Raw genomic sequence first — 27712 nt, 5'->3', positions numbered from 1 at the left:
GATTTGATGCAATCAAATGTGATTTAGTTACAATATTTTGTTATGCAATTGGTCATGATGGTATGTAACCCATTTGTGTACCCATGGCCACCTGTACCCTTGTAACCAAGATATTAACTATCAGTGGCTATCTTGCAACTCAGAATTCAGCACCACCACATTGACCAGCGAAATAGGACTCTTGTAAATTGTTTCATCACAACTGTATAGTTTTATCATTTTACATCTTATTTGCAAGCAAGTTTATTGTGCTAGTGAGAGTAACCTGCCGTTATGTATGTGACCATCTCGCTCGTTCTTAATAGTACTCATAAAACTGAAAATTGTCTCTGGGTTATGCCTTGATTTTTAAAATCAGGATGGTCTTTGACTTGCCTAATACTTTAGTGAGTGGTAGGAAACTGTCTTTGAGAAGCCACCTGATCTTCTCTTCCTTGGTAAATAACTAGGAACTGCAGGTTACTAACATGCTAGATTCATCATTTTATAGAGGCCAAGGTGAAGGATCAGAGAAGCAGACTTGACAGAAATTTTGCTGATGTATTCATTGGGGGTTACAGCTGGTAGCCATGGTCTAGGCCATGTTCTGTGCAGCAAGGAAATCTACCTACCCTAACATCTCCATCTCACTAATGAAGGTACCCGAGGATCCTTTTCACACCCCAGCAAGACTTCTTTTGTCCTAATAAAGCAGGAGGTCAACAGCTTAGTCCTCAGCCAGAAAAGTTAAGAAGAATGGAATTCCTCACTTGCAGTTCTTACTTGAGGGGAGTTGTCTTTCAAGGTTCCAGAGATTTTGACAAGGCACCAGGGTAGATTTATGGGTAATAGATGTCCTTACACCTGCAGATAAGGAGTGTTAACATGTCTACTTTCCCTCCTTTTGTACTTATGAGGGAAGTTTTAATTTTGAGCTCTGCTCCCTTATGGTTGCAGGAGGAATGGCCCTTGGACCTACATTCACTTGTCAGACCATTCTGAGAATCTTCCAGTCTGGAAGAAACTCCTCTAGTAGCCCTTCTTCCTCAATCCAAGAGCAAATGGACCTTAATCTTACTTGGAGAAATAAGAGGGGATTTTACAAAAGTCAGCTATAGCCATTGCAAGACTTTTGGGAACTTATTGTACAGGTAATAAGTATGACTTGGTTGCTTTGAATGATCTCTATAATCTCACTTGTCACTTGAGAATTGCTATTCCTTGCAGTCCTCCCAGAATCTCCTGGATCGGATCTTGCTTTATAAGGTAGATGAGTTTGTATGAAAAAGTTAGATTATTATAAGATGTAAATTTTTGGAAGAGATAGCCAATTACAGTAGTAAAATAATAATAATTAGACGTGCCATATTTTAATTTTTATTGACATAATCTAGACTATATACAATCTGAGCTGCCAGAAATCACCAGCCTTGTCACTTCTTCAGCTTACTTGGGAGGGCGTATGAGGTGAGAGCATATGCAGTGTTTTGCGCTCTTACCATCTTACACGACACTCCACTATGACCTAAGCCAAATACTACAGTATTCACAATTCTATTTAGATTTCTTGATAATTTACATTGTTTTTTTAGTGGAAACTTAAAATATGGAATCCTGAAAAAATGGACAGATTTATATTTACAACTCTGAATCTCAGAATAACATTTTTAATCAATTACCACTAAAACTTGCAAGTTTCAAATATCTAACAATTGCTGACAATTATTCTGTGTGTTACACACACACTCAGATAACTCAGACCTGTGGATTTTTGCTGGTGAATGATTCATGGCATTGCTCAACTCTTATTAATTTCAAATCCAAGTGTCCATAATTTACTCTCATCATCATGTACTTTTAACGAACATTCACTGTACCATTCAAATGACCGAGCTTTGGGAAAATTGAAGAGCGAGATCCAGTTTTTCCCATATACGGAAAATGTTTATAATTCATCTGCATCTAAAACATTCTCTCGTCTCAGTCTATCTACAATGCACTTCAGACTTGATCAAACACACTACTATGTACATTTCTTTTTTGCTTACGACACTTATGCACTATGTCTGACAAAGGCACCTAAAGCATCTATAGTCTGTGCCACAGTCTCACCAACGAATGTTACAAGCACTCTAACATATATATATTTATATATATATTTGTATGTATATATTTGTTTATTTTACTTTGCTGAATAAGAGTTAAAACTTTCCAGGTGATCTAAGTCGTGTTGTAAGAGATTAAAAAAATTAATACATATTTTTCATTCAGTCTGGCATATGAAAGGCAACAAAAAATACTCTGATCTATTGAACGAGTGTTTCCACATCCATTTTAGTTGTTACAAAAATAAGTTGGAATCCCTTTCTTTTACTAAATAATCAGTAACAATTCAGTGAATATATTTTCACTTAAAAATGTAATTATTATTTAACTGCAGGCCACCGAAGGCCTTGCCTCAAAGTTCTTGTTGATAAATGAAGTGACAAGTAGTTTTTCTTAATTTCCAGTATGATGTTATTAGCATAACATGGCATCGTTTACCCTGATTACATGTATTACACTGGTTATCAATTTTATATTGCATTCAACAAGCATTGTAAGACTTTTGAAAATATTTTGATGTCAGTAAGAGTAAAATTTCAACAACTATTTGGAATTGTCTATTCAGTTTAACACTGCAAATAATATTTCATGAAAAGCTCTATGGAAGATCAACCAATTTTGTATTATACTAATGACACTAACTTCACAAAATAAGTATTTTTAAAAAGAATATTTGGATGATTACAAATAAAAATTACCTTTCTTCAAACAAATTACAAATATGCCAAACTGTATGAAAGGTAGTGGCAATTTTTAATTTATAAAAGCTGTGAAAACTATTTTGAGATGAAAAGCTTTTAACATAATGTAACATTTGACAGTGTGCATTACAGGACTTCAATGCTAAAAGAAAGAAATAAAAAAAAAAAAAGAGAGAAGAGAAGCTAAGGCGAAGCAAAATAAATTGGTCAATTACTTTTGAATACCTCACTTGCAAAAGAATGTGTGATTGTGGTAAATGCTATGAGAGTCTTCAATGTTTTCAATACGTGAGCTGCTAGAAGAAGCTTAGCAAATGATATTACTGCATATCAGTTAAAGCAATTATCTAGCAATGTAAGATTCTAGCATAAAGGTAAAGTAGAATCTGATATGCACACACTGCCTGATCCCAAGTACATTTCATAAAAAATAGTAAGCAATGATGATGCCAAGACTCAATTACATAAGAATGTAACACAAAAGGTGACTCCTATTAGTTGTAAAAAAAAAAGAAGCTGTGAAGTAGTTGAATTACCGTCACACAAAATTAAGTACGCGAGCATAATGCAATTAGTTAATGAGACGAAGTATCAACATGAGCATATTATCAACTAAACATGTTTTAAATTTCTGACAAAAATGAGAAAACTGCATGAACATGCTTAAAGAAACCTATGCCACAAATAATTCTTTGATCTTACTGAAGGAAATTTACATAATGCCTGAAAACACTGAATGGCATATATATTTTGAAACTTATCTCCACTCATGTCTGTAACATAAGTAGCCACTTACTCTTAACAAGAAGTTTCAAACTTCTATTTTTATTTATATTTCATTCAAGTTTTATTCTAAAGATACTGCTTTAAAGATATGTGTCAGGTAAAATATTTAACTAAAATTAGTAGGAACTTATTAGTTTTTAACTTTTAACAATGTTGAAGAAGGTTAAACTTAATTAAGGACTGTCCTTATGTTACAAACATGGTGGAACTTGTTAATCTTGAATTCACCATGTGGTAGATTTCAGCCATCTGTTCACATCAACAGCAAATGCTATCCATCCTGACAAAAATCATAAACATTTTATTTTATTTACATAGAGTACACCTATAATGTTGGAAGCCAGTTGCGATTGAAGGCCATTGATTTCATTGAGATGTCCTGATCCATTTACAGCCACAATATTTCTAGCTAATTACAAATTACCTCAATACACAGGGGTCAGCACAATAAGACTTGCTCTAAATACATAAAGTTTAGTAATCACTGTAGTAATTAACACTTTTCGATAGTTTACAATTTAAAAAACAAATTTTATGCACAGCCACATGAATTTCTCTGCCTTTTTTCTACAATTCTGTACAATTCTTGAGAAGTAAATGTCGGGAAGGCTTACATTTAAGGTTTCTTGTGTTGAAAAAATAAAACATAAGAATACCAATGCATTAAAAGTGGTCATAGACACACCACTGCTATTTCTACATACTAGATCCCTAAACTATTTTAAAACGCGATTTTCGATCAAGGAATTAATAACTTAAAAAATTCAGCAATCATCTTTTTAAATGCAATATCATTAATGAAATTAATAACCCCAATAATTGACATTACTGAAATACTTCTAGGATCAGAAGGTGCCCTTAACGTTTCTGTAATTCATTATACTACTAATATTGGCAAGCATTTGGTAGAACAGACTTCAATTAGTAAATCAAAATATACTGTAAACATTATCTGTAACTTACTGTACAGATCATTATCTCAAACATTCAGTCTTATGTTTCCATAAAGGTAAATGATTATGAACATCTGCCTCTTTCCGGTATTGAGATTAACTGCTAAAAAATTATCGTTCAGTAAATTTCTAAAATGCTAAGGTATGTATTCCCAGACTGTTTCACAATCATTTACCTTTATACTACTCAAGAATAGGCAGAAGAAAATATTTCTTCCACACACACACATACGCATACACTGCTCCAGCCTTATTGGACAGGGAAATAAAAATATACAGACACTATGAAAAATACAAACACTATTATAAATGAGTGCGTATAAATTATCTGAATGATAAAAAATCATGAAAATAAGGGACTACTTGTGGCAAGCAAACAGTAATACAAACAAAGTGAGCAGTGGATTATCAATTGACCTAAATTTGTCTGTAATGGGCTGTGCAATGCTTAGTTATGTAGATCAGAACTCGAACCAATCTTACTCAGCATTTTAATATTAACAGATGCATTACCGGTTTTTGCAGTCTCTTTCTCCCAAAATATGTAAAATACTTTTGTACTGATCTAAACTTTTGTGCTGAAAAAAGGTGTGCATAAAACATTTTGTAAGAAAGGTTGAAACATTTTTCGAATATGTACTTATAAGTGTAATAAAAACCTAATACTACTAGATCATAACTCTGAAACAAAGTAATTTTCGAATACCCTTAAAGTGAAACATTATAATTAAAGGCTTTTTTCTTAATTTGCTGATGTTACTATATGAATAAAGTTTAACCATTAAAAGACCACTACAAAAGAATATTTCTTACAAATGATATCCTATGCACAACACTAAGATCTCTTGTAAGAGTGAAAAATTTCCGTATCAAAGTATATGTCAACATGACTTTATTGCTTTGTTATTTTCGTGGATAATACTACTACTCCTGACAACCAAGAATTCTAATATAACCTTAGTACAGAAAGTTGGGCTTTATACTATTACTGTACCTCATGTCATAAAGATCAGCAAATCATATACTTTAGTGTGTTATCCATAATACTAGAGCTTCTAAACCTGGATGGCAATGGAGTTTCATTTTACTGTAAATTCCAATTAAGATAATATTCAAATTATAATCCTGGCTTCCATTTTACCATAACATGCCAAATGCAGTCTAGTGAAAAATAAAGTGTTATGGACATTATCATACTCTTACAGAGAAGACTGACATTAAAGCAATTATTAATTTATTAGATTAATATGGACCCAGGCCAGCAGCAAAATTAAAATAAAATGCTGACTTTACTTTCAAAATACTTCAGGGAGCATGAAATTTTCACATTGTAGAGCGATCAAATCTACACAGAGTGCAATCCATAGACCAACCATTGTACAATTTTATTACTTAATGATCTACTGTCTAGCAGTTTGAAGGTATAGTTGCACAACCAGTAGTACAATACCAAGAATGATTATGCCCCAGTTGACCAGATTCATGTCATATGCTGTGCTCTTTAATACCCCGGTTACACACGTAAAATTGTGCCTGCTGCGTTACACTGATTATAGTTCAATAAATCTAACCCTTTGAATCTGATCAGCTGTGATACAGACAATGAATCACAACCAAAGACCTAAACATTGTAAGCACAACAAATACTCTTGACATAGCTCACCATCTATCAACAGTCTGCTGCACATTTACACATCAAAAGAGGAATGTTCCTTAATTACCCTTGAAAACTCTAAATTTTGATTTATTGAGGAAAGGCATAGAGATCTGCTCAACTGCACTAGTTTTAATCACAAAATATTTGGGGACTGAATGCGAAGTTCATGATATTTGAGTTTCAAGGGTGATAAAATAAATGAACTGCCTCAGACTCATCAGTTCTAGCAACCCCTATTTTGATCTCTTCCGAATTTTCATCTTATCATCAACATCACATTCATTAAAACTGTTTCTCTCCTCTACTTTGGCCTTTTCACACCTTGTTCAAGACAGAGAGCAGCAGGTAGCACAGAATTTCAATTCTTGGCTTCCTAACAGAAAGCAAGATGTAAAATGCCTCTAATACCTGCTGAGGCAGCAAGCTATCATTTAAAAGTAATTCCACTTATGGAAGACAGGTATGCAGTTAAAAATAAAAGTGGTGTCTTTTGCATTCATAAAGCTTGAGTTACTTGATCAAGAAATCCTTAACGAAGTAACCTGCAAAGTGACTTAAGGGACTGTACCTATAATTATATATATACTTATTTTCCTTGTATGTCTATAAACATCACAGTCTTAAAAACGGAAAAAAAGAGGAATAACTTTTCAAAGGTAATGAGAAAAAGAATAGCAGAAGACAGCTTTAAATAAGTCGATGATTTTAACTGAGTGCACTGATATCTCATTCATTTTAATCTTTCCGAACGGCACCAACTGGTATGTAGTCACCCTGGGGCTTGTAGAAAACTTGCCCTTTTGTAATTCGTCTCCAAAGTTCCCGTCTCAGGAGCGTTCTTTCTTTCTGTAATTTCTCTAAGATTGAACTGTTCTCAGTGGCACGACGTGACAAGTACGGTAAGACTTCGTTCACTGGTCCATAAGGAACATATTTATACACAGAGAACCCTGCCTGGCCTGTAAGATTAAAAGAGGTAATGATTAATATTACAGCAATCAGAATTCTGATCTGCTACTAATAAGCTATGTATGTTGTAAAACATTATTGAATAACAATGATGAAAAGTTGAGATGAGCAAGTTACACCCAATAGTCACTTTTTCATGATAAAGTATATTGCTCCAAAAATCTAAAGAGAATAACATCTGGAAATTCAAGAACTATAATTTTTATCACTCGAGTAAACACTACAACAGGAGAAACAGTTTCTTACCAAGTGGCAAGGAGATATGATCACACATGCCCAAGAGTTGCCCGAAGCATATTACTCGATCCAGTGGGTGAATGCCAAACTGAGCCATTTTTCGTACTGTATATCGAACTGTGTCCTCATTGTGTGATGCAACCATAATAGCGATCTAAAAAACAAATGGTACATAATATAGTGGTAGAATATGAAAAATACAATAACAGCTAGCTAGTACAACTCTTCACAAATTTTTATTATACAAAATTTAGATATGGACCTAAAGTATATTTGTTGAAGATATTTACTCAACTACAATAATTTTAATAATTTACAATAGGTCTGGGCTAAATGCCCAGACACTTTAACCCCTGGAAAATGAAGTAATGATAAGCACAGATGACAAGATCTCACTGGGTAAACAAATTTGAACAAAAAATTCACATTTTGAAAGAAATGAAGTTTGTAGCTAATAATGGGGGTGTGAGATACTATTTCCAAATAGTGAATATTTAAAAGAATGAATAAGAAGGACTTACTTTTTGTGTTTCGCCTAGAGTCTTGTTGAATTTGATACGTCGAAGGCACTCTTTCAAGCAGTCGTGATACATCTCAGTGGTTGCATCAAAGTCTGGATTCACGGGGTCCTCATAACCAAGTTCTAGTGCTCGGGCACGTTCCTGAAATTGCCAAAGTAAGCAAACGGTAAATAATTAGTGTATACTTTTGACATCTATTAAATACTAACACAGATAGAGTAACCACATAAATTTATAAAAAAAATGTGTGTATGTATATTTCTAAATGGAATGGGAAAAAATTTAAAAACGATCATTGAATTTTTGTTACTGTATTAAGGAGTAATATATTCTTAGAACATCTGAGGTTTAATAATAATTATTCTAATGATAACAGTGATAATAAACTTTACCTGTTCCATGTATGCTCCCCTGACAAGCTTTGCACCGAAAAAGAAGTTCTGGCGGTATGCCTGTTCGAGATCAAGGGAAAGGTTGTTGAAGGTTTCCTTCAAGTAACACTGGTATGTGTTGAAAACGATCGCTTTGTCCTGGTTATACTTCTTCATCATTTCCATTGTAAGTCGAGATATGGCGGGCTGGAAATAGGTCTGTTCCGCATCTACCATCACCCTCACATCTCTCTCCATAGCATACTGTGAATAAAGAATAAGTTTCAGTAGGATGTGATTCTGCAACTCGCGCGAACTCCTGTTACCAACGTTTACTCTTGATCATCCAAGTGTTTGACTCTTAAATCCACTGCCACAAACCAAATTCGACAACTATACTACTGAAGCAATTATGACAGTACAATAAATGGCATGGAATACAAAATTTAGCCAAAGGCTAGGCGCTGGGGTCTATGAGGTCATTCCGTGCTGAAATGGAAATTGAGAGTAAAAAGGTTTTCAAGGTGCAACAACAGGAAAACCTCAAAGCAGTTGCACTATGTCACAACTGTTAGACGAGGGTGGAAACTAAGATGGAATGAAGAGAATATGAACAGAGGTACAACAAAGGGAATGAAATGGGGTTGCAGCTAGGGATTGAAGTTATGCTGCTAGGAACCTTTTGTAATGCCTACAGTGCATTACAGGCACTATACCTGCCCCCCGGGGGACAATACAACAAAGAAGTGGAATGTGGAACTGGTTTTCTGAAATGTGGTCAAGAAATGGATCAAATGTTCCTTGTTAACTAAATCACACGCCGATGTTCTGCAGTCTTTCATATCTTCCACAGAGAGAGAGTACAAAAAATTCTTATTTTCATATGAATTACATACAAAAAACCTTATTGTCATATGAATTATATACAAAAGTTCTTGTTGTCATATGAATTACGTACAAAAAATAATTACGTGTTGAAAGGTGAAATGCAATCTACGCTTTGTCCCATATCGAGACAGTATCTTTAACTTGCCCTAATTCACCACTGAGCGCATCACTATTATAAAGTAGTTTAGGCGAACCACTGAGTCAGATTTCTGTTATCATACAGTTTGCCAAATTTGCTCTGTTATCGTCCAGTCTGGCAAATGGAGTGAAAATGGAACAGGGTAAAGTTATAGTAGTTGCCAACCTGGGTAGGGAATGAAAAAAAATGAAATGAGTATTCCACCTGGGGCTAAAGGGATGATGAAAATAAGCTTCAGTAATGTAAACAATGTGCCATGCAGGGGCCACTGACAGCAATAACAACCCCACTCCTCCAGGACACCCATAAGTTTCTGATGTCGCTCCTTCACATGCCAATGAAAAAATCCAATAAATGATCTGATTTGACAGATGCAATTACACCATCTTTTCAATACAAATGCCATAAAAATAGTTATGAAAGTATTAATTGCAGGACAATATAAACACATCAGTGATTTACACTGTAAAGTGCCCCTATCCCTTAATACCGTTACAACAGTAATGTTTTATGGGACAATTTTTTATGCATTTTTGCCTGTTTTATAATACTAACGTATTATCTTAAAGTTCCCAAACTGAATAATTTTATTGACATGTCTAATTTCAACATCAATGAAACTGATTTATACAGTAGATAGTCACAGCTACCCATTAGAAAGTGTCAAGATATCAGGTGCAAAAAATAATTTGCAGAAATCCCCAATCTACCTGGAATATGGTGTGAAGTCTACGCATCATATTTTTGAACATTTCCTCTTCCTCTCTGGTGAGGGCGGAGATAAGGGGTTCCATCTGCCCTGTGTTGAGGTTGGGGACTCTGAACATGTCGCTCAAGAGCATATTCGCATCGATGAGTCCGGACCAAGAGAAGATGTGGATCAACCCTTTCTTGTCGTACGTCATGTTCTTCAGCCATTTCGTCACGGCAGGTTCGTCGACCTTGACGTTCTCCTGCCTGAATCGTTTCTCGAAGACGTCGGTGTTGACGTCGGTCAAGAGGATGGGGCCTGTCTCGCCAGTGACTTGGGTGAAGTACTGGCGGGCTCGCGCGATGACTTCTGACAGTTGCATCTGTGGAAATAAAGATTATTTTGAATTTAATGACGCAATAAACGGAGGCGGTGAGGTACAATAATGAGTATCTTGTACTTTGTTGTTTGAAGTGAACTGAATATAGAATTGAAAACTATGAGGTCATTCAGCGCTGAAACGGAAATTGACAGTAAAAGGTTAGAAAGGTGTAACAGGAGGACAAACTTGCACTTGCATTATAAAATAATTATTAGGAGGGGGAGAAAAGTAAGATGGAAGAAAGAGAATATGAAAGGAGGTGCTGCAAAAGGAATGTAACCTTAAGTAATGCCTACAGTGCACCTTTGTTGTTTGTACACACTACCCTTAGTAGCATCAGACGAACAGGAACCATCCAGGAATGAAGTTTCAAGTTTGTTGAGAGAAGTTAATGTTAATAATGATGTGAAATAACAACATCAGCTGACCCGAGGCATAATAAGTAAAATGTGCATAAAACTCTAAGGAAGGCACAACCCACAGTTCATTTAATCAGTTTCCTGAATGCTATTTCTAAAAACAGTAGTACAGTTAGTTCATTGACTCTCATTCCCGTAGTTAATCATTCATCCAGGAGACAATTCAATTACTCCTCCTTGCTATAAATAAGTAGCTATGACAATAGCTCACTAAGCCATTCATCTTCCCTTCTATAATAATTCGGTGTCCTACAGATTCAATACGGCCAGTCAATCTCCATCCACATCACGGGGTTTTAGTGCGACAATAGTGGCCTATAGACACTACCTACTATAAACACTTGTGCCAATATACAAAATATAATAAATAACAATAAACTAAGAGATGTAACCGTTTAACAAATTCATTGTGCTCAACTCGTATCGAGCTACTTTGGCTTCTCGTTTTGTGCGTTTTCTAAATGAGGTGCTTCTTATATTTCAGAGTTTTCAAAATAAGGTGCTACTTATATTATATAATTCTTTCAGTGTTATTTCGTCAGTATCATAGCTCTTGCGGAATAGGCGAGTATCGAGTTCTGTTTCAAAACGTGCTTTCTTAGCATATATTCATCGAACGATGCCTCATAAGTATTAACATCAAGTTGCAAAACTATAGTAGACCTATTTTTATTGACCGACGTGACATAAAGGAACGTTCGCAACGCACTTATGCCTCGAAGACGCAACTCGTTCCATCCCCAGTACCGGGACGGAAGTTAAAGGTGACCGGCCCTACCATACGCCCACCAACACTACACCACAACCGCCCACCGTAACTTTCATAGCCATTCAACTCCTTTCCTTTCTTCTTCTTATTCTTATTCTTCTCCAACTCCCTCCCTGGATGCTACCCAACTCCTAAACCACTCCTGTCTACCCATCCACCCGCCCGCCCACCAAACGATCGTTCGATTTTCTTCAACCCGCCCGCCCACCCACAGCGGCGATGTGATATCGCCGGTGTCTGCAATGGCGCTCGAGGTCAGGTGAATAATACGTGCAGAGAGAACGACTCCGTGAAAATAAACAGACAGCGTCCGCTCAGAAACCGAGTGAAACTGTACGTATATCTGTAACGTGTGTATCGTGTTAGATATTTAATAATTTACTTCTTAATCACGAAGGTGAATAAATAAATAAATAAAAATAATCTACATTCCAATGTGCTTAGTACAATGCTATCCGAATGTACTTAGTACTACGCTATCGAAGTAAGATTTAAGCCAAATTCTTCGCAATGCTAAAACAATTCTTAAAACATGTCCCCCGCTCAGTGTGAGAGTACACTCTTTGGCCTCTTATTCTACCTAACGCAGACTCATCTCTATGCAAAATTGATGACAGTCGTTGATTTCGAAAATGATTTCAAGAGGATGCAAAGTTGAATGAAACAAGATGCAAATGCTCTTAGGCCTAAATGACGCAGAGACTCGACAGCATTTGTTAGCGACTTTAATAAGGACTTGAATGCGCGTGGGCGGTACAAAGACGGGGGGGAGAGAGAGAGAGAGAAGAAGTTCACACATCCTATCAGTAAAACCTCTGTTATCTCCAACCAAAGACTTGTCAATAACGAGAAAAGATATAAGAGAAAGAAAAGACCAATAATAAAAAAATGGCCCGTCAAAATCTTCCTGCGTCATACATCGTTATGGAAAAAGGAAACCCAGTTACGAAAGCGCTATCTCTCTCCCGGTTGGCTAGACGCCAAGTATTGCGGGGGAGGTGACATATAGAGACCATTTTCCCCCTCCCCCTCCTCCCCAGCCATCCTCGAATCCCGAGTCTTCATTCCCCCACCATCCCCCATCTCGAGTGACGAGTAACATTCATCTCAAAAGACTAAGCTTAAGCATCTTGAAAATCTGTAGTAGGTCCTTTTCAGAGCTAAATCGTTTAGCCCTCGTGATAATAAGGGGGGAAGGAAGGTGGGACACCTAATCGTATGAGAGAGAGAGAGAGAGAGAGAGAGAGAGAGAGAGAGAGAGAGAAGAGAGAGAGACGTAGTAATCATTCCAGGTGGCTGACCTCTTGACAAACAGGATATTGGTAGCCGGCAAGTGTCTCTTATCTATCGCTCGCGTGAGGAGGAAGTGAACGGAACAACAAGAGAATGAATAAGGAAAAGGCATAACTTAGTGAGATCAACCATTAAAAAAAAAAAAAAAAAGCTGACGAGGATCAAACCAGCGCTCGAGATAAGCACTTAAAGCGGAACTCTATCCCTCACTCGGCAGAACCTAATCGAGAGAGAGAGAGAGAGAGAGAGAGAGAGAGAGAGAGAGAGAGAGAGAGAATTATCAGGTTAAATCCTTTTGAGAAATATCATCGTCAGCCATGAATACTGATCAATATAAGATTTCTTTTAACGCCAGTCAACCATTTTCCTTTTCAACCGAACTGAGCAATATGATTATCCATAGTCCATATACATTCATCCTTGTACGTTGCGTGGGGTTGCAACCCTGGCCACTTTTCTACGTCCCAAATACCTATACAGGAGGCTCACCAACACCACCTCAAATATCACACATTACGTGCGTCACTCACCTCTAATTAGCATGTGCTCATTTGCTTCTTGGATTTTAAGTCCTGTTCCTTCAAGACCATCATGTAGGCAACGCTATTCCCTTCTCCTCTCTTTCCGATAAAACTTTCAAATTCTATACATTTTTCACAATCTTCTCTTCCTCCAAATCCTATATGAAGCCATGAATATTCATAATTTCATAACTGGTAACCTTTTTTCACTACATCTATCTCTTATTTTCTCGCCTTATCAACCTTTCTTCCCCCATACGACCCAGATTGTCCCATCAGATCTGCCCGAAGTGTCATTTTCACTCAACATTCACATTACTTCCATAAAGGCGAGTTGGTTCAACCTTTCGTACATTACAGCTCTGAGCTTTCAAGACTCGTATTGTCACTCAAACCTTCAGCACAGATCCTGCCACCTTCGTTTTCTTCCCTTTTCATTCATCACGTTTGCTTCCTAATAATTAAATGAGTCAGTCACCCCCATTCTTCCACCCTCCCTTTCATTAACATTCTGGTTTCTTTTTGCCATAATTGTCTTACTCTTCGTTAATGTAGACTTTAAAGTTTTTTTTCATAAGTTTCTGCAGCTTCTACTTTCTACCCTTCTTATCTGTCAGTTCTCTCGTGACTACTCTTTCTTCTTGTGTACCTGTATACTTGTTTACTTGTTTTGGTTTTATGTACAGCCTCTAAAGGGATGATTCCCTCTCTAGCGGGCTACTTAATAAGTTGCTTCTTGTATTTTATAATTGTTTATAAGTGTTTTCTCGTCAGTATCGTAACTCTTGCAGAATCAGTCCCTTTATTTCTGTTTTAAATTTGCTTTCTTCTTGTATGTATGTATGTTTGTTTGTATGGTGTTTTTACGTTGCATGGAACCAGTAGTTATTCAGCAACGGGACCAACGGCTTTACGTGACTTCCCAACCACGTCGAGAGTGAACTTCTATCGCCACAAATACACATCTGTAACCCCTCAAGAATCGAACTCGCGGCCACCGAGGTGGCAGGCCAAGACCATACCGATCACGCCACTGAGGCACTACTCTTCTTGCATGATCTTCACTTCAAGCGGTATTTTGTTATGTAGTCTTGGTGAGCAATATCTAAATGCTCCTCACCTGACTTACAACTTGTTCTCGGTTCAAATAGCCTATACTACGCTTCACTTACATGTCTTGTGTTCTATGTTTTTACAACTTCACCACGCACTATCTTCCTATTTCCTTAGCCAAGCTCCTGATTCTGTTAGTTTTATTCCTTCGCCCTGCACGGGTATACTCGAGAACACCCCGTGTGTATGAGCGTGTGTATTGTTTACACAAGACCCTACACAAAGTGCCGAAGGATTTTTACATCAAGGAGACAAAATTGATTACCGTCATCGACTGAACAAAGATATGAAGTCAGAGGGTGACCAAGTATTGCAGGGACATTCTATGCAAAGGAGTCGTCACTAGGAAGTTTTAAGTGCAATGTTGCATAAAATAAACGTTCACGCTACCAATTTCAAAACATGTGTAAAACTGTTAGTAAATAAACAAATAAATAAATATATACATAAACACATGACCAGAAGACTTTTTCTTGTTTTTTTTTGGCAGAAGAGAAGAAACGCCACGTAACCATTTCCTGTGACATCAACAACTGTCCCCCTCCCCCCGCCCGCCCCCGCCCCGCCCCTCTCGAAACCCCTTGAGAAATGAAGGAATAAGAACCGGCTGGCCCATAATCAGTTTTCGTAATCGTTCTTCAGAGAGAGAGAGAGAGAGAGAGAGAGAGAGAGAGAGAGAGAGAGAGAGTTCATGCAACAGTCATCGCCGCCACAACTCAAAAGCTCTGGCACCATTTCAAGATGGCGCAAGAGAGGGAGAGAACTGGTGTTCTTTGAAAAAATAAAAAGAAAGTAAAAATGGTTGCTATTCCGGGGGAATTCTTTTCTACGACTGCCAAAAGATGTCATCGAAGACTTCAAACGATGACGTTCGAAAGAAAGCCACGTAATATCACATATAGTACATAAGGCGGATGATTCACGGGGGACGAAAGTAATGTAAAACTTACGCAAACGAAGAACACTGAGCAGATCAACTTGGCAGAATCGTTATACCCACAGGAACCAGATACAGAATTAAGTTATGCTGGTGCGTCTTTTGTGCGTCACAGAAATGGCTTAACACGTGTATGCAGAGCTGCCAGATATAAAAACTGGTCATGAATGAGTGCAATGGCTGACGTTTGCACAAGACATGCAAAATAGCATGGAACTGATCGTTTGTTTGTTTGTTTGTATGGTGTTTTGACGTTGCATGGAACCAGTGGTTATTCAGCAACGGGACCAACGGCTTTACGCGACTTCCGAACCACGTCGCGAGTGAACTTCTATCACCGGAAATAAACATCTCTCACACTTCAATGGAATACCCGAGAATCGAACTCGCGGCCACCGCGGTGGCAGGTCAAGACCATACCGATCACGCACGCCACTGAGGCGCTTGCGTGGGACTGAGGGCAGTGAAGAGAAACTGCGATAGAAAGTCGAGTGCAAAAGCGAGCAAGAGAAAGGTTATGAGAGCGAATAAGCATATAAAAACCCAGTTAGATGGAGCAATGAACGTTCCTGATAGTGTCACAGAGATATATGAGAGACGAAAAGGTTAAATAAAAGGAAAGCAGAGGCCGTATTGTATAATAAAGGGGACACCGAGCTAACACGGACATCGTCCCAGACTGGGGCAGGTTACGAAATGACATTTACCGATCACGCATCGGGGAACTCCCCTCACAATTCCAGGCTTCAAAACAAATGTGATATTCCCTTACCGAAGGGAACTGCTGCGTCTTCTACCGGGTATATCGCTGTCGTCCCGATGTGGGACGGGCCGGTTGGAGGTCACGGAAGGTCAAAAGGACTCTCCTCTCGTAATGATGTTCGTGAAGAGAGAGAGAGAGAGAGAGAGAGAGAGAGAGAGAGAGAGAGAGAGAGAGAGAGAGAGAGAGCGAGTTGAGATGAGAGGAGCGAGAGGAATAAAGTTATTGTGCTAGTTGGCAGCCTAACAGCCGCACGGAACTTTGGTTTCCAAACAGGGAGATTTATAGGGGTTACGTGACAGGGGAAGACTACTTATTTTTAGTAAACTATCGGTGGAATCGATGCTATGACGAAGGCGGCTACAAAATGAACGTTGCTTTCCGATGGAAACGTGTGGCTCAGTTTTCTTAAAATTCATTTATGGCAATGGCGTCAGCACATTAAAATTAAATCCCTCTATAGAAAGAGTGTACGTAACTGGACGCGTAACATCTCCAAATCAGTGACGTCATATCTAATCCACTGACTAATGAACTCGGGGAAAATCCCCTACATCATTTAGGGAATTATCCCTGAACACATCTGCTGCCAGAGAATTGGATGTGCAATCCAAGGAGATCTAGATCATATCGAAAGCAGATACAATTCTAGGATCAGAGAGAGAGAGAGAGAGAGAGAGGAGAGAGAGAGAGAGAGAGAGAGAGAGAGAGAGTCGTCCGCAAAGAGTGCAAAATATTATACGTCTCGCGTCTTCGCAGGCTAGAAGGATACCTCGGGTAGTGTGGGAGTCAATCTCGCAAGGCAATTCACTCCGGTCCTGGAAGAGGAGTTGGACAAAAGCCCAAATGATAATCTGGGAGGCGATGGACCGGCAAAGGACGAAGATAAGACCGGGAGAGCGAGAGAGGGATTTTGACCGAGGGGCTACAGCGGCGAGTGGACGGGAAAAGTATTGGGGAACTCTCAAAGCAGCTGATGAGGGGAAATTAAGTTCAGCATTCATTTACAGTTACAGACACACAATCACTCTCTCTCTCTCTCTCTCTCTCTCTCTCTCTCTCTCTCTCTCTGACCTATATAAATTTACTGCCTTTCTCATGTTACTGTTATAGAGGAAGTCTTCTCTATTTTGGTCCATAGTCGAAACTTCCATTATGAAAGGTTACCAGAGAGAGAGAGAGAGAGAGAGAGAGAGAGAGAGAGAGAGAGAGAGAGAGAGAATGGAATTAACGGCTGAGGAAAAGCCGTGAGAGAGCTTCCGAAGGAGATAAGACCGTTATCGAGAGCTGGGTGGGTGGGTGGGCGGGGGCGGGGGCGTGATTTATATCGGATAGTCATTAAAGGCTCTATTTTCGCTTACTCGGGCAGTAAGCCTACAAACTAATTTGTTGTTGTTGTTGTTGTTGTTGTTCTTGTTGGGGGGTAGGAAAGGTCAATGGAGAAGCCTAAAAGGGTCTGCAAAAGAGTTTTAGGATAGGATATTTATGATTTTTATATAAGAATGCAAATGTAAAAAAATAAATAATGCGCGTTAATCAATTAAACAGTACAGAACAATTTCTAATCAAATATAGCGTATTCATTTTAATTTTTGTTTGGGAAATAACGCTCTATTTGACTTAGCATGCGCCCCGAGTAAGCTAGAGGTCGGATCACGCCTTGTTTAAAAATTAATTGGCATTCTCACCCTTCAATTCTCAAGAATTTCCACTTCGTTATAAAGAGAAAATGCCAGTTGGAATCAGAACATTCCTTTTTTCCCGGAATTAAATATTTTTTAATTCCCTTTTAGGAGGTCGAAGATGCTCTCTCTCTCTCTCTCTCTCTCTCTCTCTCTCTCTCTCTCTCTCTCTCTCTCTCTCTCTCAAAGTACTATCATAAGTAGTTTTATCCAGCATTTATTGAGGAATTCACTAACACGACAAATATGTCGATTTTGCGTTGTCTTCCATTCTTCCATTACCTTACACTATTTAATATAATAATTCCATCTCGCATACAAACACACACACACACACCTAACCTTTCATGCCCTTCGACTGACTGACTGATTTATGTCTACTAAAACTGGCGTCACACCATCACGCTACTGGGAGTTTCAGCTATAAACACCAACTAGTGACCCCTTCTATAACAATATCACGACACAGCCAGATTTATGTAAGTCAAGGGCAGAGAGAGAGAGAGAGAGAGAGAGAGAGAGAGAGAGAGAGAGAGAGAGAGAAATTCTTTGTGAAAACATCGTGAGGTTTTAGGCTTAAAAGGCGATGACGTCACGTGACACACGAAACGACCAATAGGCATCTCCCATTTACAAAGGTCACGAGCAAGGTCTCTTCACCATAAAATTTTAATCTATGTCACGTCGTCTTTTGGAGATACACTAAGCCTAGGTCCCTAAGTCCATTATAATATTTAGGGATGGAATGGAATACGGAGTTTAGGCCAATGGCCAAGCATTGGGACCTACGAGGTCATTCAGAGCTAGAAAGGAAATTGGCCGTAAAGGAGGTTAGAGAGGGTGGATAGCAAGATGGAAGAAAGAGAATACGAACGGAGGTGCAGTAAAAGGAATGAAATGGGTTACAGCTAGGGGCCACAGGGACGCTGCAGAGAACATTCACTAATGCCTACACAGCATACAGTGAGGTGCACTGACGGCACTAGCCCGCCCTACTTGGGATTATAATAAATAGACGTAAGGTCTAATTATTTCACTTAGTAAGCACCATATATCCATATTCGGACGTGTATGAAATATGAAATGTGTACATGGGGATTGTTAATGCTAACTTAGAGAGATAGAGAGAGAGAGAGAAGAGGAGGAGAGAAGAGAGAGAGAGAGAGAGAGGAGAGAGAGAGAGATCTAAGCAATTTGACCAGTTTTTGGAAAATTGAATTTCGGAAACACCATTCAAAACATTAAAAAAATAACTGTGCTTTATATGGTTCCAGCACACAAATAATAATAATAATAATAATAATAATAATAATAATAATAATAATAATAATTCACTCTTACCAGTAACTGAGGTCTCCCGAGCGCTGTCATCTTAATCGCAGCAAAACCCGTCCCATGCGTCGCATCTGCAATAGAAAACGAAAAGCTGTCGTTAAGAGGTTATAGATAAGGTTATAGATAACACCTATAACTTCCACGGGCACAATCATAACAGGCGAGTGTCGGGTAAATATCGCGTAAGGTGGTTTGTAAAATTTTATAAATTATTTGTTGTTGTTATAAAACAATGACCATATAACTCTACGGACTTTTCGACAAAGATTTGAATACCAGAACGGCTACGTAAGGGCTATTATTTATTATTATTGTTATTATTATTATTATTATTCATTTTATTATTATTATTATTATTATTATTACATTCTATGGCATACATAATATATATATATATATATATATGATATGTATATACACATATACATCACTGTGATGTGATAAAAACTCGTGTGTATATATATATATATATATAATATCTATATATATAATATATCTATATATAATATATATATATATATATAGATATATATATATATATATATATTTTACAATATACAAATACTTAGAAACTTATAACGTGTGTGTGTATAATAAAATATATATATTATATATTATATATCTATATATAATTCATATAATATTATATTATATAGATATATATATATTATTATAGATATAATATATATAATTATTCAATGCTAAATCCCACAAAGCAAAACTAATAATAAAAGGGGAGATTCAATCATCCTTCCCCTTCTTAATCATTTCCACTTCCTATTTTACAATCATCTCTTGATATTTCTCATTTCCGAAACGCTTTACATAATTAGGGCTTCCGATTTCCACTCGACAGAATGATTTCAACATCGAATTCCAATTCCGAAATAAATTCTTTTTATTGATCGGAATAGAAAATAGCTTTCAGGTCAAAGGCCAAGCGCTGTGACCTACGAGGTCATTCAGCGTCGAGAGGAAACTTGAGTCAGAGGTAACAAAGGTATAATAGGAGAAAAACCACGACAGTTGTTTAGAAGAGGATGGGAAGTCAGATGGAGGAATATGAGCGGAGGTTCGGTAAAAGGAATGATAGGGGTTGCAGCTAGGGGCCGAACGGACGCTGAAAAGGACCTTCAGTAATGCTTACAGTCCTGCGCGTTCGGTGTACGGACGGAACTACCCTCCTACGAGATATTTATTTTTTAATTTATTTATTTATTTTTTATTTTTTTTTTTTGGTGGGAGACGGGGGGTTCAGTTTTTCTTCAGATCCACCGAGTAAAAAAAACATCCAAAATTCATCAGAAGTTCTCAAACTTGTTTTTTTCTTTTTAACTTGAGACAGAAAACCGATTTTTCCGGCTTATTTTCTCTGAGCTAGCGAGCGAGCCTCGTGTTCATATTTTTCTTCACTATGCAAGTAGAAGATCAGTTATACGAAAGGGGGCTTTAAGTTTCGTAAGCTAAGATTGTTTAATTGAATTTTTAAGAGACTCGAGATTTTTTCTATATTAAATAATATATATCTACTTTTATATATATATATATAAACATATATATAATAATATATAATATATATATATATATATATAATATATATACTATATAGATATTATATGAATTACATATATTATACAGTATATTTATATATTATATACATATATATATGATACATTAATATATATATATTAACTTAAATTGTAAGATATATATCATTATTATTATTAATTGTAAAATTCCGTACGGCCTCTCTCTCTCTCTCTCTCTCTCTCTCTTAATTACTCAAACTGGGGCTATGTAACGACCTGCCTCAGGTCACGAAACCAACCATAGGAGTCATTTTAATTATTAACGAAGCATCTCCAGTGTATGTCGTATTACCCGGCAGTGTCGCTGTTAACACTTCCGTTCCGTAGTGACCCAACTTCCCCCCCTCCCCCCCCCCCTTGTTATTTTAAGCAAAGGTAGTAGGAAAGAATGTAAGAATGTGAAGAATGTCGATGTTTTTAAGGTCCTTCGGTCGACGATAAACTGACCTGATTTCAGATTACTGCTCTCGGGAGATCGAATGGAATGGTTGGACATTTATGAGGTTAACATTTTACATACGTATCATAAAGACGCCTGGTATACATGCATGTGAGAGAGAGAGAGAGAGAGAGAGAGAGAGAGAGAGAGAGAGAGAGAGAGAGAGAGAGAGATTGTACGGAATCTTATACAAGTGCTTTTCACAGTAAAAATATCTGAATAAACGCCCTCAAAATATCAGGGAACTGAGATTTTCGGGAGAGAGAGAGAGAGAGAGAGAGATACCAAACCGAAAACCGAGAACCAATACGAGTGGACGTGTAGGAATGCTTGCACCGTGACAACTCGTCAATATGCGTAACATCTGAGAGACATTACTCGCGCCTCTGTCAACACAAACCGCGAATGGCGGGGTTGAAATCGAAGTGCATCGCGGGGGCTGATACCGCTTGAAGCAATATTTGCATTACATATCCAGTATGTGCCGTGATTACGTCACGTTCTGATTGCAGGTGCTAAGTAGCATTTATGAATGACGTTAGCATATAAACCTGCCGGTCTCATTAATTGGATATTTGTCTGAACTAACCACCAGCTAGTAATTCTGGGCGTATTTACGAGCATTCTCCGTTAAAACAGCTGTCAGTTATAAATAATAAACTGGAATAAAATAAAATTATTTGCAGAGGTATTTTGCAAACCGACTACCAATGACTGGGTTCCAATTTTCACATTATTCATAAATATAAACATTAATAAAAGTCAAGTGATTTACAGAAAAAAAATCTAGTTAATAAGCTTTTCAACTGGAAGTAAAAAATTACAAATTGCATGATAAATGTAATGAATCAATATTTATTTCTGTCTCACATAAAGCATTGTCAACGTCTCCACAATCTATTAGCAATGCAGATCGGGTAGCTGGGGCTTGCAAGTGTGATTAAATTCCTGAGAGAGAGAGAGAGAGAGAGAGAGAGAGAGAGAGAGAGAGAGAGAGAGAGAGAGAGAGAGAGAGAGAGAGAGAGAGATAACCTCCATTCAGTAAAAACTTACATCAGGCCTTCGTGTTCAACGACAAACACGTCGATATGCCAAAATATAAGCCCCAAATCCGGGCCATATTTCCCCTCTGTCAACTTACACAACAAATTTCCCCGTTTTCGACGAGACTCCCGTTTTCGTCCAAAGCGGGGTTGATGGAGGGGGGAGACTGCAGTATACCGCAGAGCCCCCGAAAGTAGGGGGTTAGGAATGTTACGTATGTATCTGGAAGTGGTCTCGGGGGTCAGGAGTGCCCCCCCCCCCCCCCTGACTCGTAAGGGCACCCAAGGTCATAATTTTACACAAACGGTTTCCTGAAGGGAGTAAATAGCATTTAATCTATCCGATTACATAGTCAGTAATACGGACTTAATTGATGGATTCTGACTTGCGATAATTAGTTTTCTTATTTTCTTTTCGGTAACTGTTGACGCAAAAAGGCCACGAAATTATGTGATAGAGGCCGTCGTCTTATTCAAGGATAACGGCTTGTCTTGCAAAATAGCAGTTTAATTGAAGGAACAAGGTTTACTAGTATAGAATAGAAAGCGAATTCAGTGTAATATACATTTTTGTACTCGCTTTTTTTCACCCCTTCAATACATACACAAACACAAATATATAGATATATATATATATATATATATATATATATATATATATATATATATAGTATATATATATATATATATATCTATATATGTGTGTGTGTGTGTGTGTGTGTGGTCAGATTCACTTGTTTCCTTGAAGAGAAATAGTGCCGTTTTTCGTAGCTACATAAAACGCGCAATTAATTCTGTTAGCACGGAAAGCAGGACGTGAAAAAAAATAACGACAAAAGACTCAAAAATACGAAAATGGCAAAGCACAAATGAACATAAAGACACGTAAATGCACACAAAAGAAAATGTTAAAATCACGCTAAAATATAAACTAAAGAATTCGGGCGACTTCTCCCCGCAAAAAAGAAAAAAACCAACTGGTCGATATACACTCGCCTCCAACCCCCCCCCCCCCCCTCTCAAGTCCAGACCTTGAATGTACTTTTAATTTAGCGATACCCACGCAAGTTGCGATCCCAAATTGCACACTTGCATTCTGTGCAATTGAAGCTAAGTTTGGGAAACCGGTTCAATAGTTGGGAAGGGAATCGCTTTCAGTGGTTTGACTTGAACACCTGGCTAATAAACAGAGGGTGTGTGTGTACATAGCATATATATATATATATATATATATATATGCATGCATGCATATATGTAATACACACACACACACACACACACAATATATATATATATATATATATATATATATATATATATATATATATATATATAATATACTGAACACCTGCTAATAAACAAATATTTATACATAAGTTGCGTGTGTACACGCGCGCGCAGTTTATCAGCGAAACTTGCGTGGACATTGTTAATAATAGCCACTGAAGGTCTCAATTCACGACACGGAGAGAGAGAGAGAGAGAGAGAGAGAGAGAGAGAGAGAGAGAGAGAGAGAGAGAGAGAGAGAGAAGCGTGGAGAGAGAGAGGTTTGGAGAGAGGAGAGAGGTTTTGGTTGTTTCCTTTTTAAGTAGAATCGCCTTGATTTTACGTTATATTTTAGCTTGATTTGAACATTCGCTTCGTGTCAGAATACTTAAGTCTTACTTTTACTCTTTAATTCCGTGTCTTTTCTGTTCTTTTTTTTTTCTTATTTATTTTTTTTTTTTACCATTTTTCCACATTCTTGAGACTCGAGTCATTTTTCACCAAAAATACGGTATTACTTCTCTTCAAGGAAGCAAGTGGCTCTGTCCAAGGTTAATTGACAATATACTCAAATGTTCCCTCTTTTTTTTTAAACAGATATTTCAGTTTCTGTCAACTTTTTATTACCTAAAAAAATGTTTTCAATTTCTGTCAACATTTTATTACCTAAAAAGATAAGTTTCAATTTATGTCAACTTTTCATTACCTAAAAAAAGGTTTTCAATTTCTGTCAACATTTTATTACCTAAAAAGATATTTTCAATTTCTGTCAACTTTTCATTACCTAAAAAAAGGTTTTCAATTTCTGTCAACATTTTATTACCTAAAAAGATAGTTTCAATTTATGTCAACTTTTCATTACCTAAAAAAATGTTTTCAATTTCTGTCAACTTTTTATTACCTAAAAAAAGATGTTTTCAATTTCTGTCAACTTTTCATTACCTAAAAAAAAGATTTTTTCAATTTCTGACAACTTTTTATTACCTAAAAAAGTTTTCAATTTCTGTCAACTTTCTAATACCCAAAAAAAAGAAGTTTTCTATTTCTGTCAAATCTTTATTTCCTAAAAAAAGATGTTTTCAATTTCTGTCAACTTTTTATTGCCTAAAAAAGATGTTTTCAATTTCTGTCAACATTTATTCCCTAAAAAAAGATGTTTTCAATTTCTGTCAACTTTTTATTACCTAAAAGAGATGATGCTACCATAGTCCATCATCTACAAGTGAATTTCCATTTAACAGGACGAATAATAGTGGAGAAAAATTATTATAGATCAGGGAAAAACAAAATTCGAGAGACTATTTCCAGAAATCCACCGATCAAGAAATCGCAAAAACGTAAGAATCAGTACTCAAAGCATGAACAGGAGAATCAATACTCTTAAAAAAATATGACTCAATACTCTTAAAAAATAGAATCAATACTTTTAAAACATGAAAATCAATACTCTTAAAAAATGTTCCTAAAAATGAGAATCAATACTGTTAAAACATACGAAACAATATACATTCATATAAAATAAGAATCAATACTCTTAAAATTAAGAATAAATCTTCATAAAAAATACTCCTACAAAATGAGAATCGATACTCTTAAAAAATCAGGATGAAAAACAAGAATCTGTACTCGTGCAACATAATACTCTTTTAAAACATAAAAATCAATATTCCTAACACTCGTAGAATCACAATACTCGTCAAACACGAGAACCAATACATATTAAAAAAAAAAAAACTAAGAAAAAAAATAAAAATCAATTCTAATAACAAAGTAAGAATCAACACTCGTAAAATCATACTCTTCAAAGACGAGAATCAGTACTCTTGAAAAAACTAAGAATAAAACAAAAGAATCGGTAATCTTAATAACAAAATAAGAATCAACACTCGTAAAATCTACAATACTTTTCAAACACGAGAACCAATACTCTTTAAAAAAAATTTAATAAAAGAATAAAACATAAGAACCAATATCCTTAATAACAAAATAAGAATCGGCACTCGTAAAATCTACAATACTCTTCAAACACGAGAACCAATACTCTTCAAATTATGAGAACCAATACTAAAAGAAACTAAGAACCACTACTAAAAAATAAAAAACTGAAAACCAACACTAAATCTCCAAAGCAAAGCCCCTCTTACCAGAGACGGCGTCGATGCAGTTCATGAACGTCTCCATGTTCTTCTCGCACTGGGCCTCGTTCACGTAGAAGTAAGTCCTCGCCCCGGACACTTGGTACCGCCGGTCGGCGAACTTGCGCTGCGGAGTGTATCGTTCCATGGTGTTCGAGCCTTCAGCCTTACTCTCGCAGGCCCTGCAGGGGGAGGGGGGGAGAGAAAGAGGGTGTATTGAGAGATTGCGATCAGGGCGAAGTGGGATTTATATACTGTAGAAAATAATGTACATTTTGTACATTCTTCTGTGTATGTATTGTTTGTATACGTCTATTTTGGTCATTTAGGTAACTAATATCATCTATACATAATATGCATGGATACAGGTGTTTAATGATTCATTTTCCTACGCTGGGGGGTTCATTATTTAGTCTGCATAAGCTCCATTCCCATAACAAAACACAAACGACAAACTCTCGCCGATGCAAACATGGCTACACCTTGTTAGTTGTCAATGACGAGTTCTATTATGTAAGCACATTCATCATAGCTTTTATTATTAACTGAGATGATGATGATACTGATGATAATGAGGGGACGAAAACTTCTTTGGAAGGAAGAAATAATCACACACAACAAAATAATAATAGATCACAGGACACAGTGAACCCTGGCCAGGTCATTTGACGCTATAATCTTCTGGACAGACAGGAACCTTAGCTTTTCGTTGACCTCCTCGGGGAAGACGAGGAGTTGGAAGGAAGAAATGTCTCGAGGAGGTCCGGGGAGGAGGGAGGGGGAGGGGAGGGGGAAAGGGGGGGGACAGAACAACTCTCTCCCCCGGTGGAATTCGCACGCCGAGCCTAAAATGATTAATTCATGGAATGTGAAGGAAAAGTTTTTTTTTTCCCGTCTTCCTCGCCATGGGAAACTGACTACGGATCTGGAACCCAAGGGAAGAGAAGGAAGAAGAAGAAGAAGAAGAAGAAGAAGAAGAAGAAAAGAGAAATAAAAACAGAAGACCGACGCCACCTAGTCCTAGCACTCAAATTCTCCTCTCGCGGACAGACAAGCCGGAACACCATGTAGGCGGTTCCATGAAAATCCCCAAAATCTCCTGAAAGGGGGATTTACGTTGGAGGAGGAAACTGGAGGGGGGATTAGAGAAGATATGTACATACGAAACACGAGCAGGAAATTAAGTCGAAGGCTCAACAGCGGGATTTGTCAGTTTCCGTAAATATGCCCTTTCAGATTTATTCACAAAATACGATGACCTACGGAAGTTTCAACACGAATTTAGCATCAGTCAATGACAGTCATCAATTGGGATAGTTAGCTCAACTAATAGATAATATTCAATAAAGGCAAGTTGTAAATATTCGCGAAACAGTGAAAGTACGACGCAAATACTGTTGTAAGTAAATTTGGGCAGCCTATGTTTTGGTATTGAAAATAAACACTGAATAATTAATAGTAAACACCATTATTGGCTGACTTAAGCAATTACATGATCGATTTAATAAAAAATTAATAAATAAAATGATTAAAACAAAGGTGTAACAATACTATTGACATTTTCCACAGTACTAAAGACATTCTGAATTTTAATACAAAAACAAACTAAAACTAGAACTCACGCCAATACTGAAAAGTGATTCTCTCTCTCTCTCTCTCTCTCTCTCTCTCTCTCTCTCTCTCTCTCTCTCTCTCTCTCTCTTATAAGGTCATTAACATCCGAATTAAAAGCGCCCATTAACGGAGCGACCTAATTATAGAATCCCAATACCACAACAATGGATTCAAATGCATTGTGATCTGTTTGGATCATCTCCTCTTTAGTGCGAGCTCGCATCCAGCTGTTATTTCATTACTTTTAAAGAAAATGAATGGGGGGGATTTTACGTGACTTCCGAACCACGTCGAGAGAGAGCTTCTATCACCAGGGAGGAGAGAGAGAGAGAGAGAGAGAGAGAGAGAGAGAGAGAGAGAGAGAGAGAGAGAGAGAGAGAGAGAGAGCGAGCGTGTAATGATTCCTGCATCTCATTA

At 37.2% G+C, this 27712-nt stretch overlaps 1 protein-coding gene across 4 annotated transcripts in view; it reads right to left on the bottom strand.

Annotated features, from left to right (window-relative positions):
* Nucleotides 1–1343: 1343 nt before the first annotated feature.
* The window catches only part of LOC135203640 (proline dehydrogenase 1, mitochondrial-like), a 104860-nt gene continuing 78491 nt past the window's right edge, over nt 1344–27712 (bottom strand). For all 4 annotated transcript variants that reach the window (XM_064233478.1, XM_064233479.1, XM_064233480.1 and 1 more), the window contains 7 exons: nt 25691–25863; nt 19216–19280; nt 10018–10380; nt 8302–8544; nt 7910–8050; nt 7398–7542; nt 1344–7141 (listed from right to left, as the gene is read on the bottom strand). In XM_064233478.1, coding sequence (XP_064089548.1) covers nt 6918–7141; nt 7398–7542; nt 7910–8050; nt 8302–8544; nt 10018–10380; nt 19216–19280; nt 25691–25863 — 1354 coding nt within the window. In that variant the 3' untranslated portion in view covers nt 1344–6917. The remainder of the gene's footprint in view (nt 7142–7397; nt 7543–7909; nt 8051–8301; nt 8545–10017; nt 10381–19215; nt 19281–25690; nt 25864–27712) is intronic.

This window comes from Macrobrachium nipponense, chromosome 36 (genome assembly GCF_015104395.2).
Source record: "Macrobrachium nipponense isolate FS-2020 chromosome 36, ASM1510439v2, whole genome shotgun sequence".
NCBI lineage: Eukaryota > Metazoa > Arthropoda > Malacostraca > Decapoda > Palaemonidae > Macrobrachium > Macrobrachium nipponense.
Note: the sequence above shows the minus strand (reverse complement) of the source record. Positions and strands in the feature narration are given on the sequence as shown.